Genomic DNA, 17,962 nt, shown 5'->3' on the forward strand with positions numbered 1-17,962 from the left:
TTAGTGGTTATTGACTAAAACCGTTAATCGTAATCGCCTAAGTAGTTAACCGACGGTTAGCAGTTATTAATTGCTAACCACCTTTAAAAAAAGAAGAAGAGAAAAACAAAAACAAAAATGACGTCGTTTCATGTATGTGTATATATAGGTAGATAACGGTTTTTCTAAATCTTATAACCGCTAGCCGTACGGCCCTAGGTGGTTAGCAATTTTTTATAACCGCCTTTAAAAGCTGTTAAGCAGTTAGCGAGCAGTTATTAATCACCGGTTATTTTAGCCCTAGATTTTAGTGCCATAACCAAAGCAAAAAGAAACAGCAAGAAATGGTGGGGGTTTAACAATTTCCTCAAATGAATAAAGAATCAGAATTTTCACAAAAGTATTGTTAAGTCAATGGTAGCAAGAATTGTCTAGGGGGATTTGACAAAATTCATGAATAAAATATCAGAACCGTCTCAAGAGTTTCTTTGGCAATGGTTACCACATATTTTGCCTGCAAAATGGGAAATGCTCTCAAAAAACTCTTAACTTCAAGCACCATCAATTCCTCTACCTCTGCCTGCCTGCTGTATCAAGCGGAAGCTGAAAAAGAAATTTGAACTGTAATTTGAGTTGGAGTCCTACACTCTTGGGTCTGTTTCAACCATCCATGGTGGCCTGATTACAAGAAAAAAAAAGGAGAAAGAAAAAAGAAACATTATCCAAAACTAGAATGATATAAAGAAAAAAAGGTAAATAAGTGAAAGTTCAAGTTCTGAATCAGAATTTCTCTTTACTTGTTCATTACAAAATTGATTGCTCCTTGTGCAACACGTTTGAGAAGAACTTCCCTTGCCTCAATTGCAATTCCTTCTGGCTGTAAGAGAATTTCATAAAAGGTTTAACTATAGAAAAGTAAAGTTTTTGATCTCTAAATGATTTATTATACAATATACCTCTTCTGGAAACCAAACCCCAGGCTGTGTGCTTCCCTCAAGAATAGCTAAAGCAAAAGCAGCTGTTGCAGTTCCCACAGATCTGAAAGGAATGAACCCTATAGTTATATATTATCAATTTTATAGGCGAAATTGATATCTTGTATATATAAAGCAAGGGCTTTTAGATATTTAAGGTTAATGAATCTTACACAGAAAGGCTCCTATGACTGAATATACCAACAACACTGTGTCCATCTGAACACTCCAAATCAATCTGTTCTCCAACCCCAGAAAAACAAAACAAAGCAGAAAATTATAAGTGATTATTTAACATATTATAGTAGAAGGAAGAGAATTTCCATCACTTTCTTTTACAGTATAAAGAAACTGAAGAAGTGTAAACTAATCATAAAGTAAAAGCCATTATAATTTTCTCGGTAATTGTATGTCACCCTCATTGATAAACGCTCTCCAGCAATCCTATCAACTGATCGGACTAGAGGGTCAAGCAATTGAACTAATACTTGGACTTTGCTCCTGTCTCTCAAAAACTCCTGCAGTACTCACATTACATGGGCTTGATATAAATACTCAAATGAAAAATCAGACACCAAGGACCAGTATCAGCAACTTAAAAACAAAAATAAAAGAAAAGAAGAAGAAAAACAAGAACATACAGCAGGAAGATGAGTTGTCATGGCTTCCATTCCCCAATTCCAGAAGAATGGAGCAGTTCCAAATCTAGCACTGACAGTTGGTACTCCAAGGACCTCATGAGCACTTGTTACTTCAGGCAAATTCCTGGGAAGAATAAAGAGGAAAAGAAGATTCTATTGAATAGAAAAGAAGCTTCAAAGTATTTGCATCTATACAGAAAGCAACTAGTTGCATCAAAACGGCATTTAACTGTAAACCATAAATAATTAAGAACAGACCCAAGATCATATTAATGAAAGTTGATTCGAGGAAGAAAGGGAACATTAATTACAAATGATTTTACGATTAACTCTCTCATTATGCATGAAAATTCACTGATTTCAAAGCTTTTTTTTTCTAAGAGAGCTTACAACAGGTAAACATCTTTCTTTCCAATTCCTTTTCCAAAGTCAATGTTGAGCATTCCACTATAAGGCTTCAGTTTGATCACTTCCCCTGATAGAATAGTCAAATGGTGAGCCATGTAAAGAGAAAAGGAATAGATTATTCTTGGAACTGACCTTTACTATATGCTACCACTTCTTCTCCAAGAAGTAAAAAGCTAGCAGCTAACATAGTTGGACCTGCACCACCACTACCTTCTGTGTAGTAGTGGAATCTGAGACATAGCATATTTGCGTGTAAGTTGTCAAAGTAAAAGGAAAAAAGTGGTTTGAGCTTTAGGGTCTGCTTGGGATTACGTTTGAGGGGCCTAAAAATGCTTCTAACACTCAAAAAGTCCGTGTGAAAAAAAAATACTCGTTTGGTAAAAAAAATTAAAAGCGTTTTTAATGGTCCAAAAAAGCCTAAAAATGACTGAAACGCACTTTTGACAAAAACTTAAAAATGAAGCTTTTGCCAAAAAAATACTTTTTAACTTAAAAGCTTTATTTATCAAATGCAATATCAAATAGGCTCTTAAGCATACAAGAAAAGCAGTACGCATTTTATGTCATAATTAAAGTTGAAATCAAATAGTAGTGGAGAGTAGTTACCGTAGTCTCTCTGGCTCCGCCTTGCCTTCGTTTTTTGAAGCACGAACTAGCTCTGCTGCTATCACTGTCATAAGAAAGGTGGGAAGAGTTAGTACCATACAAGAGAAGATTTTCGTTTATTTTAGATGAATGAGTAATTTCATTAAGAACAAAACACAAACCAAACAACATCTCAACCAATTACAAGCCTTTACAAAAGGCTAGAAACAAAACAAACCAAACCAGGAAACTAAACACCTGCAGAAACAGCAGCTACAAAAGCAATTCTGCTGGTAAGTTCCACAAGGAACATAAAACAAGATTCTCCCTAGTTTTCATGTTTGACACAAAACATAATTTGGCATAACTTGTAAACTAAAGGGCAATCTTAGAATGTACATTGTGGCTTTGCATAGGTTGTCCCAAGTCCATATGAAAGAGAAGGGAAGGTGACATGGGTACTGCAATAAGAACCCTTTAATTTATGACAAAAATACTTTTAGTTCTTATCTTCATCAATGAATTTTGCTCAGTTTTATTCATTGCAACTAAAGAGTGTATGTATTATAAATGTGTGAAAACTATAGACTAAATCACAAGAAAGAATGTGACAGAACCATTGCTCACTCCTGGGGAAATTCCGCCTGTTATTATAGCTGGAACATTTGCAGCAACTGCTCTAGTCTTGAAGGATTTAGCACGCCATGCATAGGTTGTGTCATCACAAACATCAACATAGGCTGTCTAAGGAAATATTGAAAACATTATCCATTAGCCACAAAAGTTACCAAAATACAGAGATTTCAGAACAAGTTAGTAGTAGTTACCTTGGTATGTATGGCAGCTTCCAGGACACTGCACTTTTCTGCCTGTTGGAAAGGTCCAGCAGTATGAACTACAAGATCCACATCTGCTGAGAAACTGGCAAAGTTTGAGTTTTAACACTAACTTAAGGGAGATCGTTACAAGTAATTGAGTTTTTTTTTTCAAAATGCACAATTTTAAAGGCTAAAATGTGATTTTACCAAACATTTCACTGCATTTTTAAAATTAAGTAGTTTTTAAAATCGCAAACTCAAATGGAAGCTTCCTAACATTTGTAGAACCTAACCCTACCACGTGGAATATGAAATATTTAACTAAAATAAAATGTATTATACGTGGAATATGAAATATTTACCACTACATACCCTCCAAAGCCGCTTCCAGGGATTTTACATTGTCAATGTTGACCTCGGCAAAGTCAGAGTTACCCCCTAGTGTAGCCACCATAGAAGCACCTTTTTCCCTGCCATGGGACCCAATACAGACAGTTCAGCATCCCTGTTTCATGCAATTAGATTTTCTCGGGAAACAAGCATATGGGTTTGAGAGAAACGTTTTGTTTGACCTGTTGCGACCGGCAATGATGATGTGGAGGTCGGGGCGGAGCTTGGAGAGAGCAATGGCGGTTGAGCCTCCGACACGACCCGTTCCTCCCAGCACTAAAACGCGCACGTTCCTAGACTTGTCTGTGTATTCGCTCTGGTCTTCCTTCGTAGCACTACACCTCAATGGCAACAAATGCAACGGAGCACGCGCCGCCATGACCCGACCCGTACAGAGCACAGTCAGCAAGTGATGAAAAACAGAGGATTAAACTCCTCCCTGCAACTGCCCCTAATCAATGCAGCTTACAGAAAATTCACAAAACTAGCCGTTACAATTACTGTTCACGTTGAAGCAAAGGCCTGCAGACTCCCCTGTGTTCTGGGAAGGAAAAAAATGGTCTTTGAGCGAGTGAGAGAGAGAGAAACAGAGGCGGGAGAGCAGATTTGTTTTGGAGTGAAGGAGAAAGAAAATATTAAAAAAAACACTGGATCCGTGAACAACGCCGCATGTGGCGTTATACATGTGAGTTTTTTTTTTTATATTATTATTATTATTATTATTTTATAATGCAGAGTCTGCAAAGAAAACGTGGGATTTCTCACCATCTTTGTTAGACTTCGTTAACAATGTGATATTTGGGAAAAAGTATAAGCTTTGTTTGACTTTTCCTTACACATTAGACCCACAATAGGATTCAAGAGGAGAACAATGGAACATTGACATGGGATGAATTCTCTGCGTTGGCCAACAAGAAGACCGGAGGTTCCAGGTAGACAAACCCAAAGAAGAGGATCATTTATGGACAAATCTCTCAATCTCATTCTTTCTCTCTTGCTCTCGCCGTGCACAAGGAGATGATAGTTGTGGGTATGAGTACTGGACATTGATTTTGCAGGAGGGGATGACTATGAGTGTAGCTTTTTGACAAACGTGAAGAAGATGATGGCAAAAATGTAATTTGCTCAAACTTGTTGAGGTTGTAGTACAGTATGTACTCTATAGATGTTTTCCTCCCAAAATGTTTTTAGCAAAAAATATTTTTTTTAAATAGAATTTTCTAAAAAAACATTTTTTAGTGTTCATTCAATCGTATTAAATTTTAAATTACAAAAATGTCCCGGTCAGATTTTGGTGGGTTTCTGCTAGCGCTAGTAGGGTTCTAATCGAGTCCTAGCGATGTCCTAACTGGTTCATGACGGTATCTCAGTTGGCTTATGACGACGTCCTGGTTGAGTTTATCAATTTGAAAATGAGATGATTAAACTTAAAAAATGGTTTACGATTTTAAAAAATAAAAACAATTTTTCTAACATCAAATAGGCTTTTTTATCAAACTGGAAATATTTTCGGTTAGATCGTCCACTCTCCAACTTTTTCATAATACTCTAGTGCATCAAATTTGATTTGTTTTTTTTAATTAAATTTGATATGTATATTTTTTTAATAAGGTGAGACTATTTGCTTAGGCTTGTTATTGAAAATTGTGCAAAATGTAACAGTAAATCTACTCAAGAACAAAGAATTGAATGGAAATGAGAAAGAATTTCTTTATTGAATTAAATGGCCGGTTTGAAATGGTTAGTCTCCTAAAAACTAAGCATTTCGAGGATTTTTAGACCTCCAAGGTTCACAAGGAAAATTTTACAAATCTTTTGATACCTTTACAGTTATTTGAAGAGTCTTATATAGACCCAACTCTAACTATTTGGCCCAACTAAGCTTAACTAACAACTAATTTAATAACAAAAATGGGCTATATTATCTATCTACTTTAAACTATTACACAAAAAAACTGTAGTAATGGTGGGCTATAATATCTATCTACTTTAACCTGCTACACAAAACTGTATTAATTGTGTTTGGTGAATCTCATAGATGAATTACTTTTTTCTTTCCTTTGTAATTAAGTGGCCGGCATTGCCACACAAGTGCGCAAGCGAGTTTTGAGCCTTTGGCGACTTGCCTTTTGGAAACGTACGATTTGTTTGACTTTTCTTATTCATTTGTTACTGTTATAATTGCAAATTGGAATTGCAAAGGGCAGCTTTGACAGTTGACTATTTAACAATTATCTTTAGCCTAAAGTCTAAGGGCAGTTTTATCGGCTACCCGAGCGGCATTTGTCCCCTCTCGTCCCCGTCCGGCTCCGCCGTTACAATAAGATAATCTCCTAAAATGTTTATACACAGAAAAGTTGTTTTTAATCTTTAAATGATATCGTACATGCCTCTTCTGAACCAAAACAAAAGTATTATACATAAAAGTAAAAGTGATTTTGAGTATTTTGTGTTTAGAGTTGTGTATATTTCTTACTAAAAAGCAAAAAACTTTTCCAAAAATCATTATGCAACTGCTGAGACAAGAGGGCAAACAGTTGAACTAATTCTTGGACTTTGATTGTGTCTCTGAGATACTCTTACAAACACTCAAGTTACATCAATGGAGCCAAAAGTAAGGTGGTTGTGTGATTGTGATTGACCAAATCAGTGAGCCATTTGTCTCTTACTTCTTAGTAGCTTGTTCAGGTTCTTTGCATGCAGCAAATCAAACAAATAATTAAGACAATCAACATTAAAGCATATTTTGATGTAAATATATGGAGCTTGGTGGGTCTTATAGGCATTTGATTATAAGGGGGATAAAATTTCTAAGTAAAAGTTTATAAATGTTGAATTTGAGATGTCCCGTTCGAATCTCCACGTGTTGTTGAGTTTAATTAATTGCATTCAAAATGCGCATAGTACCTCATTCGAACAAGATGACTTCTTTACTTGTCATCATGCGTGTGAGTGGTAAGTGAAAATCAATAACCTAGATCATTCACACATGCGGGATAAGTGAGATTTGACACATTAAATGTGGTTTGACGCATCGCGTTCAAATGACATAAAATAAAAAATATCGTTCAAACGGTACCATTTTTAACCGCATAGAATGGGGGTTTATTACACAACAAGACAAAGGAAATTGTTTTGCCCGAGCATATAAAGAGAGAGAGGCTAGATGAAGAGAATATGGGCTTGAAGAAAATGCTTGGGTGAGGTGTTTGAGGAGTAAGAACTTGAGGATGTACAATTTTCTACCTTTCTCTCCTTTTGATTGTATGGATTTTAAATATTTTGTTATGGATTGTGGGTGAGGTGTTTGAGGAGTAAAAACTAAACTTTCCTACCTTTCTCTCCTTTTGATTTTATGGATTTTAAATGTTTTGTTATGGGTGGTGACTACTAAAGGTTATTAGTAAGATTTTAGATGATTGTTGTATTATTATGAGGTTATGGAATAGAGTTTGAATGTTGTATGTTTAAGGTTAGGTCTTGATATATTTTGTAAAGATTTGTTTTACAAAGAAGGTATAGACTTTATGGGTTGCCGTATATATGTATTTTATTTACTAAGTCATGGACTTACTTTCCATTTACCGTTAAAAAATATTTGTTTTCCAAAGGAGCTAGCACTAGAGTTTCGCCAAGAAGATCAAAAAGAGGTAAATGCAGCAATCTAATCCAATATGGTTAATTAGTTAATGCCTTTTGAGGATCTAGCGTGACTCTTGTAGATTGCTCTTTTTTTCGATGTAATGACGTAACTACTATTTTGGAAGTATGTAACTACGCTACGATTTGGATTTAGCATGCGTTTTTTATTATCGATGTATGAATTAATGTTATATCAATGAAATTGCTGGATGGTATTTGTTTAGTTGATCTGGTTGCTTTACATTTGATGGTATTTAGTTGACAAAAAAAGCCAAATTTTTTGCTACTAAATTCATATTAAAGTATAGTAGTAATTTGATGCGCTATATAGTCGCCTAGCCAATCACTGGTCACCATCTATCGTAATTTATTGTCAACAATTATATTTGGCGGTCATCTTATGTCACTGATCACTATCTGCCGTCATCTCCAACGACCCTTTGCAGTTACCGATCATCCACAAAGGGGTGGTCGGCTGTGTACCCATGTGAGAGACGATGAATACAAATAATTTTTAAGATATTTATTGTACAAGTAGCGGTATTTCGAGAAATTTAGTTAAAATCTTATTATATTATAGCTACAAAATTTGGTCATTCCGGTATTGTCGCGATTTTAGATAAATACCATTGGCTAGGTAGTTGCCTTTTTGGATGATAAGTATGTAAAGATGGAAAATAAATGATAAAGAATTTAACTGATTAAGCTTCAAGACAGCACAAAAATACCATAAAAGGTACATTTTTGATGAAGCTTTTCTTGTTGGTTAAGTGATTAAGCTGAATTTCATCTAAAATTTGGTTTGTTTCTGCCCGCATGCCGGATGAGATTTAAGAACTGTTGATTCCACCTACCAACGACACTTGCTTCCCATTGGTTTCTTCTCAAAATTCCGATAAATTGCATTCAGATATTTCTGACTTTCCCATCTTTTTCTCTCTCTCTCTCTCTCTGTTTCTCTCTCCCTACGACTTGCCCACTTTACCCACTTCTACAGAGAGAAAGTCACGTTCTTCCCAACTTACCCAGGTCCCATCCAGGTCCCATGTCTCTCTCTCTCTATGCACGCTAAAAGCATTTCTAGAGTGAGAGAGACACCAATTCTCTCTCTCTCTCTGGGCCCAAAAAGGTAATTCTTGACAGAGAGAAGCAAGAGCCATCTTCATTTGGGGTTCTCTTTTTTTTCGGTTTTTTTTTTTTTTTTTTTTTTTTGCATAGATCACGAAGGGAGCTACTTTGGATGGAGTTCGTGGGGAGGACCGTGAAGAAAGCGTTCAAGGGCTTCGGGGTGTTCTCGGGGACCGTGAAATCGTACGACGCGTCGTCTGGGGTCTTCGAGATAGTCTACGAGGACGGCGATTCTGAGGATTTGGAGTTGTCCGAGGTGGCTGCGCTCTTGGAGGGCAAAGAAGAAGCCGCCGGCGGCGGCGGAGAATTGGCTCACGAGAAGCCGCGGCTCGGCCGGAAGCCCAAGAAGCGGCGTCGTATCGAGCGGAAGCGCGAGATTCGAGGCAGGTCAGGTAATGTTAGCGTGAGTTCGGTGACTGATGGGAAGGATTTGAACGAAAATTGTGATTTAAGTAATGGGTTTGGGGGGAATTTGAGAGAAAGTGTGGGGATTGGTGAGAATTCGAATGGAAATTGTAATTCAAATGATGGGTTTGAAGGGATTTTGGAAATGGGACATGGCTTTGGGGGGAATTTGAGAGAAATCACGGAGATTAACCGGAATTTGAATATCAATGTTGAAAAAACCCTAGAAAAGGAAAGTGGGTTTGATTTGAATACTGGGTTTAATTTAAATGAAGAGGTTGATTTGAATGATGGGTGTGATGCACATTTTAAGTCTGAGGAAAATTTGAGGAAAAAGGATTGTATTGATTTGAATTTGGACGTGAATGGTGATTTTGATGAGAATTTGGGTGGAGGTGATCTGGGTTGTTCGGATTCGGGAACCGAGAAGAGGAAATGTGATTTTGATTTGAACGTGGAAGTTTATGAGGAAATTAAGGATACGGATGGTGATGGTGGAGTAGAATTTAAGGGTACTAATTCTTCTGAGATGACTGAAGAAAGCCGAAAAGAAGAGATTGGCGGTGATGTTGAAGAAAAATGTGAGGAAGATGCTGGCTCAAATGGGTCTTTGGAGAAAGTTAATTTAGATATCAATGATGTTGTTTTGACGCAGGGTGTCAGTGGGTCCCCGGGGTCTGCAGTCAGAGATGCATCTCTAGGGTTGGCTGAAGAACCTGAGAAGGAAAATAGTGTTTATAGTGAAGATTTGAAGGCCCGTGCTTCTCTTGGTGTTTTGGATGATGCCTGCATTAAGGATTCTAGTTCTATGGAAGTTCAGTTGAAGGATGGTCGTTCTGAGGCTGGTAGTATAGTTGTTCATGGGGACCAAGGGGACTTAGGAAGTCCATGCAAACAAGGAAGTAGCCGGAGGAAGAGAAAAAGACTATCAGATAATTTGAGATCAACCACGGAGACAGTTTTGAGGAGAAGTACTCGCAGAGGGGCTGCCCAGAGTCATGTTTCGATGATGTCATGTGCTGTCAATGATCCATTGTTATCCCCTGCAGTTAGTGCAGTAACAGAGGAAATGGGGGCAGGTTCAGGCTGTGAAGGTTCTAAAAAGACCCGTGTTCTTCCTTCAAAGCTGCAATTTCCCCCTTCTTCACAAAATTTGAATTTAGATGAAATTCCCGTTCTTGACCTTTTTGCGATCCATGCATGTTTAAGATCATTTAGTACTTTATTATTTCTGAGCCCCTTTGAGTTGGAGGATTTTGTAGCAGCATTGAGGTACAAGTCTCCTAGTAGATTGTTTGATTGCATTCATGTTTCTATTTTGCAAACTCTGAGGAAGCATTTGGAGTACCTTTCAAGTGAAGGTTCTGAATCTGCTTCTAATTGCCTAAGGTATCCTTTTCTTCCTCCCTCTTTGCTATTTTCTTATAAAGTAATTTGGTTTGGTCATACTAGTGCTTAACATTTTCTGTGTCAAATATTGATGTAGGAGTCTTAACTGGGATTTGTTAGACTTAATTTCCTGGCCCATTTTTATGGCCGAATACCTACTGATTCATGGTTCGGGATTGAGACCTGGTTATAATATTAGTCAATTAAAGCTATTTAAAAGCGACTACTACAAACAGCCTGCTTCTGTAAAGGTTGAGGTACTTCGGTGTCTGTGTGATGATATGATTGAAGTGGAAGCCATAAGGTCTGAGCTTAGTAGAAGATCTTTGGCAGCTGAGCCTGACATGGTTTTTGATCGGAGTATGAACATTGAGGTTTGCAAGAAAAGGAGAGTTACAGTAGATGTTTCTGGTGGTTCTTGCTTAACTGAGACGATCGTAGAGGATGCCTCTGACTGGAATAGTGACGAATGCTGCCTCTGTAAGATGGATGGAAACTTAATATGCTGTGATGGTTGTCCTGCTGCATATCATTCAAGGTGTGTAGGAATTACTAGTGATCTTTTGCCAGAGGGTGACTGGTACTGCCCTGAGTGTGCAATAGACAGAAATAAGCCTTGGATGAAACCTTGGAAGTCACTTCGAGGAGCAGAGTTACTGGGAATTGATCTTCATGGTCGGCTGTATTTTAGCAGCTGTGGTTACTTGTTGGTGTAAGTTTTCTCTTATAATGTTGATATAGTTAAATTGAATATGACTGCTAATCATTATTATATATCTGATGAGCCACTTCTGTTGATATTGAATTCCCAAATCATTATCTTTAATCCTTCTCATAAAAAGCCAACACTTAATTCTAGGGGTCTCTGGTTTATGACTATCAGGAAGAGGCTAGTTTTGGTAGTGAGACTGCATATGCAAATTATGTGGTAAAAATATGAACATGAAACATGCAATTTTGAGACATATGCAAAGAAAAGTTATACTTATATTCACAAGTGGTTATGATTAAGATTTTAAGAAAGTTGTTAGTTATCGAGAACTACTTGATTTCTTGAAAAAAAATACTAATCAAAGGATAATCACTTAATCAGTTATCAGCTGTTGGAGTTTTCATTGTTCTTCCGATGCCAGGACTTTGTGGGTGATTTTGTTTTGTTTTTTATTTTATTTTTTATTATTATTATTTTTTTTGTAGGGTGGATTCAAACAATAGAGTGCCTCGCTAATTTAGTTTCAGATTCCAAAACAAACTAATTTCATGTTTTGGTTTGTAGTTAGAGTGATGTTGACCCTTTTATTTTTATTTTTTTTCTTGATATTTAAGAAAAAATATGTTAATAATGAATATAAATTATTTATCAAAAATAAAAATAAAAAATGCTCGTTTGAAAATCAAAAATGAAGTATGTTGAATTGGGAATTTCATTTTTTTTCTTTTTATTTTTAAAACTTATATTTGGTTGGCTCATTTTTTAAGTATTACTTTTTTTGATAAGTAATCGAATTTCTTAAAAAACTGAAGGACGCACCCAAGTATACAAGGTGTATACAAAAGAAACATCTAACCAGAAAAGATAAAAGATAAAAAAAATCAATGGAAACTAGAAATATGAAAATAATCATAGGCAGCCATCCAATGGAAGAGGGAATTAAAGAGGCCTTTAAATCTGTTATTGTCCTCTCTCTGTCTTCAAAGCTTTGGGCATTTTTTTCTCTCTCCAAATACACCACATCAAGCGTAGCGGAACCATCTTCCAAACAACATCACTTTGAGGGCTACCAAACTTCCCTTTCCAACAAGCGAAGAGATCTATCGCTTGACGAGTCATGACCCATGCTAAGCCAGACAAGTCGAAGATAGAGTTCCATAATGCACTACCTAACTCGCAATAGAGTAAACAATACTAATCAACCACAATGATATGGTGCTTCCTTAAGTTATCCAAAGTGAGGATCTTACCTAAAGCTGCCGACCAAGCAAAGAAAGCCACTCTCAAAGGGTCCTTACTCAGCCAAATACACCTACAAAAGAAAAGAGTTCTACCATGGGGATTAAGACATTATAGAACAAGCTAACCTCAAACCGTCCTCTCTTAGAGGGGATCCAATAAAGCTTGTCTACACCATCTTGTCTCAATTTGATAGAGTATAGTTGATCGAAGAATGAAGTAAAGAATTCGAACTCCTCATCATACACTCTCTAACAAAATTAGCATTCAACTGAGAAGAGCCATTGGAGAACTGAAGATCTGCCACGGAAGCATCCCTAAGATAGATATGCTCCTTGGGCAACACCCTGAGATAGATATGCTCCTCGAGATCAATAGCCCTTAGAATCTTCGGGATGAGAGCAATGAAAGTGGCATTTAGATTCCCTTCAAACTTGCCTCTAGCATGGAAGTTGTAAAAGACTTTTATAATATCTTTCTTCCAAGCATCCCATCAAGCTTGGAAGAAAGCCATAGAGTAGCCATTAGGAACCGGGGCCTTATCACTATTCATAACTTTCACAACGTCCCAAAACTCCCTTTCCTCATATGCTCTCTCCAATCAATTAGGCTCAAGCTTGCCAATGGAATCAAAAGAAAGGCCGTCCAAAATTGCCCAATGTACTCACTAATTTCACCCTGGTTCGTAGAGATTGTACCATCCACTGGCAAGGATTCGTTTAAGCATTATATGATGTGCATCTTCTTCTGCTCCTACTAAACATTAATTTTTCTTAAAAATATAAACTTTATCTGTTTCATGATGAACAATTTCTTATGCCACTCTTGATCATTCTGATATATTCTTGCTTCAATATATCTGGATTTTGAACTTGCAGGTCAGAGTCATGTGACACTGAATCCTTGTTCAGTTACTACCACAGAGATGATTTGAACACTGTTCTTGAAGTGCTGAAGGCTTCTGAAGTTTCCTATAGTGGTATATTAATGGCTATCTACAAGCACTGGGATATCTCTTTGAGCTTAAATGGAGCTAATAATTTGGATTCACTGAACAATTCTATATGCTCAGACATTCTTACAAAGGGACAAAACCCAGCTCTTCCAATGCCCCCGGCACCATGGACATCTGCAGAAACGAATATTGTTAAGAATGAAACTGATGAATCAAGAAAAGTGGAAGAAAACTCTGTTAGTGGATGTTCTGGTCATCTTGGCTGTGAGGTTTCCAAGTCTTTGAACTTATTAGATTCAATGACTGCAACGGAAAGTCCATATATAACTTCAGAAGGATCCGCTGGAACCACGCAAATGAGTCTAGACATTCAGAATTTTCAAAATCATGGACGCCATGATTCAAATAGAGCCGCTGAGTTCTTAGGTCATTCTGAAATACCTGGAAAAATCCCATCTCTTGGAGACAGTTCTTTGTCTACCAGCATAGATGTCAGACGAGAAAATAATACGGAATCTGCAGGTCCTGGCTGTTACTCCTCTGCTATAACCTCTAGAAAAGGGGACACATCACAAGTGAATGGTGGGATTGGCTACATGAACTATTACAGTTTCGCTCAAACTGCCTCATCAGTTGCGGAGGAATTAATGCGTAAATCATCAGACAAAATTGATCAAAACTCTATAATGTCAGAGGAGGATATAGTTTCAGCTCAAATGAAGGCCATTTTGAAGAAATGTACCAAGTTTTATTGGCCAAATATTCAGAACCCAAATGTAAATGCTAGGAAAGAGAAGTGTGGGTGGTGCTTTTCTTGTAAATATGCAACTGATGACAGAGATTGCTTGTTTATCATGTATTTGGGGCCTGTTCAGGAAGGTCCCAAAAGTGATGTGGTTGGGTTTCAATCAAAAAAGATTCGGAAAGGCCATCTCATAGATGTTATATGTCATATTCTCTCCATTGGAGATCGCCTGCGTGGGCTTTTGTTGGGTCCGTGGCTGAATCCACACCATACCAAGTACTGGCATAAAAGTATTCTTAAGGCATCTGATTTAACGTGTATTAAGCATTTGTTGCTCACAGTGAGTATCTTTCCTTTCCTTTATGTATTTAAACAGTTAAACTTTGATTATGGCTATTAATCAGTGTGGTGCAACTTGTTATAAATTAGGAGATTCTGAGGTTCAGTTTGACGTAACATACACTTGTTTAGATTTTCTAACCCAATTTTGAAAATTTCTTCAAGCTTCAGTTCCTGATCGGTTTATGATATAAACTGTCACTTGTACATATTCTGTTTTATGTGGGCTGCTTTGGGGGGGGGGTGTTAATAGTTCTTAATATAATAACAGATTTGCTTTTATTGGTCCTTATTCCTTGGCTCAGGTGGCAAGGGAGAGTGGTGGTGTGGGGTAGGTCATAGGTTTGATTCTTTTTTGTTTTTTTAATAGTAAAAAAGAGATATCTTTATTTCTTGGCTAGTTCTCTGGGTGGGTTGCGAACATACATCTCAGCATGAGTAAAGCTTAACCGACATATTTTTGGGTGGGGTCACTAGGTTAGTTTTGAATGTTCCTTGAATGTTATAATTAGCTCACTCAGTTTTATTCTCTGATACTATTGGGATAATTTATGTTGTTATGGAATGTCCTCAGTTGGAGTCAAATTTGCATCCTCTTGCATTCTCAACTGAGTGGTCAAGACATGTGGATTCTGTTGTTACTGTGGGTTCAGCATCTCATGTTGTGATCAATTCATCACGTGCATCCTCAAAGCATGGGATTGGCCGAAAAAGGGTTAGGTCTTCAGAACCTGAGTCCAATCCTTCATCAAAAGCTGCTAGTGGATTGGGTATATTCTGGTGGAGGGGTGGTAAACTTTCTCGTCGGGTGTTTAATTGGAAGGTTCTGCCTTGCTCCTTGGCTTCCAAGGCTGCCAGACAAGGTCTGCATATTGTCTTCTCTTTCTTATATGCAGTTGGAGTCAATGTCATAGTGCTTACAGTTAAGTCAAATGAATAATTATTCTGAATTTGTTTGAAGTTTAAAATTCTGCAGCTGGGTGTACAAAGATACCGGGCATATTATATCCTGAGAATTCAGAATTTGTGAAGAGAAGTAGATGCGTTGCTTGGCGAGCTGCTGTTGAGACAGCATCGAGTGTTGAACAGCTTGCTTTCCAGGTATATCTCCCGACATTTCCAATTATTTTAGTGTCTGATGTTTAAGTGTTGCAAAGGCTTCTTGATTTCTGTTGGACTTTGAGGTACCTGTTATGGCAGATAGGGGAGAGGTTCAAATCCCCATAAGGCCAAATTACCTAGTTTTGTACTTTAAAAAAAGGGTACCTGTGTTTCTGTGCTTCTGCTACCACTGAAGGCAAAATCAGGGTGCTGTTTTACACATTTTACTTTGTAGTTTAGCTATTGATTGAATGCTGCATAAGTCTAACTTCTTGATTCCCTTTCCGGACTGGTTACCTAAATTTGCTCTTATGTGGAACTGAATTGCACGATTTGAGATGTGATAGACATTTGTTATAGATCTCTCCATTTGGCAACTTTGGAAATTTTTATCTCATTGTTTTTGTTTTCTGTTTTGCAAGCAGTATTAAATGCATAAATAGAGGAATCTAATAGGCATTTAGTTTTGTAACTACCGTATCTATGGTGTCATCTTGTAAACTCTATTTCTCTTATATACTTTTATTTTTTTGTACATATTATATTTTATTTCATTGTGACGATGTTATATGATAATTTATGATTGGCCCAACCTCAGTAATTGCTGGGCCTAATGTCTTTTTTTAAAAAAAAAAAGATTTTGCAGATGTGTTAATGAACTAGCTATCTTCTGAAGTTCTCTCAGTCCACTAATTCATTTCATGTTTACAGGCCAGAGAGCTTGATTCAAACATTAAGTGGGATGACATTGAAAACACACATCCTCTCCCTGCATTGGACAAGGAATCTAGAAAATCAATCAGACTATTTAAGAAAGTTATTATCCGCAGGAAGTGCACTGAAGGGGAAGTGGTAAAATATCTTCTTGATTTTGGCAAGAGAAGAGTTATCCCTGACATTGTTAAAAGACATGGGTCCCGGGTGGATGAATCCTCTAGTGAAAGGAAGAAATATTGGTTGGTGGACTCTTATGTTCCTTTGCATCTCCTGAAAAATTTTGAGGAGAGAAGAGTTGCCCGCAGATCTAATGATATGAAATCTGGGAAACTTCTCGAGGTTGGTAGAGTAAAAAAGAGTTCCTCCCAGAAAAGGGGATTTTCATATTTGTTTTCAAAAGCAGAAAGATCTGCGTATCATCAGTGTGGGCACTGCAATAAAGATGTCCCGATCAGGTATAGATATTCATTGCATTGCATGTATTTTTCTTCTTATACCTATGAATTGCTTGTCACCTTTTTCAGTATATTTTAAATAGATTTTGTTGTCTGCAAACTTGATTGAGTAATTAGTTTTAAAATTAGTGAAGTTTATGACATTAGTTTTCCTTTCTCTGCACTTGATGATTCTGAATTCAAATCCGTGTTGTCAAGTTATTACACATATATTATTTAATTTTCAGGTAGAATTATTAGAAAGAATGAGAAAATGTTTTCATATCTTATTTCAAATATAGGGATTTATAAGTTCTGCTAATAGTTGGAAAGTTTTTGACAATAACATTTGAAAAGCTAAAATAAGATATTTCATTAGATTTTTCAGTATTAGAAAATTTGTTAATGGATATGTAGTAAATGCGCATATTTAAAAATTAGATAGAAAAAATAAGAAACAAATATAGAAATAATATATATAGCCTAGTGGTACTTCTCGTCCTTGTAAGGGTGGGCATGGGATCTGTGGGATAAAAGAGTTCTTCAATCGTTGCAAAAGAAAAAAAAAAAATCATTTATCATTATAACTAGTCTTGAGTTTATTAAGTGGGAAGGTTTCTATTTACTACATTACTTGGGAGTTGCAGGATGCTCGTTAATTAACTAGTGGAAGTATTTTAAGTTAAAATCTTTCAGAAAGTTAAGTAGATTCCACTGTTGCTTGAAGACACTAAGGAGAAAAAGAAAATCCACAAGCATCCTAATGTTTTTTATTTTTCAATTTTTTATGAATAATAATTTTATTAAAAGAAAATGGCGGAGCCTGGATAGCATACAAAAGAGACAATCACCCTATGCGCTTCTACAATCTAAACAATTAATCAGATTTACCATATTCGATGAAGAAAAGTTAGAAACATATACAACAACCCAATCCAAAAGAAATCTTAGAAAAGAGGATTTTAGAGAAAGCGCATTGGACTCTCCGTCCTCAAAAGAGGCACCTATTCCTTTCTCTCCAAATGCTCCACATTAAGAAAACACGAATAACTTTTCAGATTGCCTCTTTGGGATGTTCCCGCATATGGATCTTCCAACAATAAAGCAGCTCCATGATGTTCCTAGGCGTCGCCCTTGTAACCCCGAATAAGTTGAGAACCAAGTGCTGCATATCATTAGTGTATTCGCGATGAACAAGAAGTTGATTTACAGTCTTCTCATTCTTTTTGCAAAGGCAATACCAGCTAACAAGAGAGAAACCCCCCTTCTAAGATTGTCAACTGTGAGGATTCTACCCTTTGCTACTGTCCATAAGAAGAAAGCAATGCGAGGAGGGGCCTTAACCCTCCAAATACTTTTTA

General features: G+C 36.9%; 2 protein-coding genes across 2 annotated transcripts in view; one reads left to right on the forward strand and one right to left on the reverse strand.

The window, feature by feature from the left end:
* Positions 1–420: 420 nt before the first annotated feature.
* On the reverse strand, positions 421–4,174 carry LOC132163857 (uncharacterized). The gene is made up of 13 exons (XM_059574235.1): positions 3,978–4,174; positions 3,778–3,875; positions 3,415–3,497; positions 3,205–3,331; positions 2,609–2,672; positions 2,135–2,232; positions 1,985–2,069; positions 1,595–1,718; positions 1,370–1,471; positions 1,127–1,191; positions 936–1,017; positions 777–856; positions 421–657 (listed from the first exon to the last, which is right to left on the reverse strand). The coding sequence occupies exons 1-13, from the start codon at positions 4,172–4,174 to the stop codon at positions 621–623; spliced, it is 1,242 nt and encodes a 413-aa protein (XP_059430218.1). The 3' UTR covers positions 421–620.
* A 4,125-nt stretch (positions 4,175–8,299) lies between these two features.
* LOC132164561 (DDT domain-containing protein PTM) overlaps positions 8,300–17,962 on the forward strand; it is a 19,310-nt gene continuing 9,647 nt past the window's right edge. Inside the window, exons 1-6 of the mRNA XM_059575095.1 lie at positions 8,300–10,359; positions 10,457–11,071; positions 13,189–14,350; positions 14,924–15,212; positions 15,326–15,450; positions 16,162–16,622. Coding sequence (XP_059431078.1) covers positions 8,678–10,359; positions 10,457–11,071; positions 13,189–14,350; positions 14,924–15,212; positions 15,326–15,450; positions 16,162–16,622 — 4,334 coding nt within the window. The 5' untranslated portion in view covers positions 8,300–8,677. The remainder of the gene's footprint in view (positions 10,360–10,456; positions 11,072–13,188; positions 14,351–14,923; positions 15,213–15,325; positions 15,451–16,161; positions 16,623–17,962) is intronic.

This window comes from Corylus avellana, chromosome ca10 (assembly GCF_901000735.1).
Source record: "Corylus avellana chromosome ca10, CavTom2PMs-1.0".
NCBI classification, from domain to species: domain Eukaryota; kingdom Viridiplantae; phylum Streptophyta; class Magnoliopsida; order Fagales; family Betulaceae; genus Corylus; species Corylus avellana.

What these genes read in the sequence shown, in the direction of transcription:
- LOC132163857 (XM_059574235.1), bottom strand. Translation starts at nt 4,174, where the DNA reads ATGGCGGCGCGTGCTCCGTTGCATTTGTTGCCATTGAGGTGTAGTGCT. An exon ending in CCTGGAAGCGGCTTTGGAGG is followed by an intron (nt 3,498 to 3,777) that starts GTATGTAGTGGT and finishes GTTTCTCAGCAG; the next exon opens with ATGTGGATCTTGTAGTTCAT. An exon ending in AAGAAAGATGTTTACCTGTT is followed by an intron (nt 1,719 to 1,984) that starts GTAAGCTCTCTT and finishes TATTCTTCCCAG; the next exon opens with GAATTTGCCTGAAGTAACAA.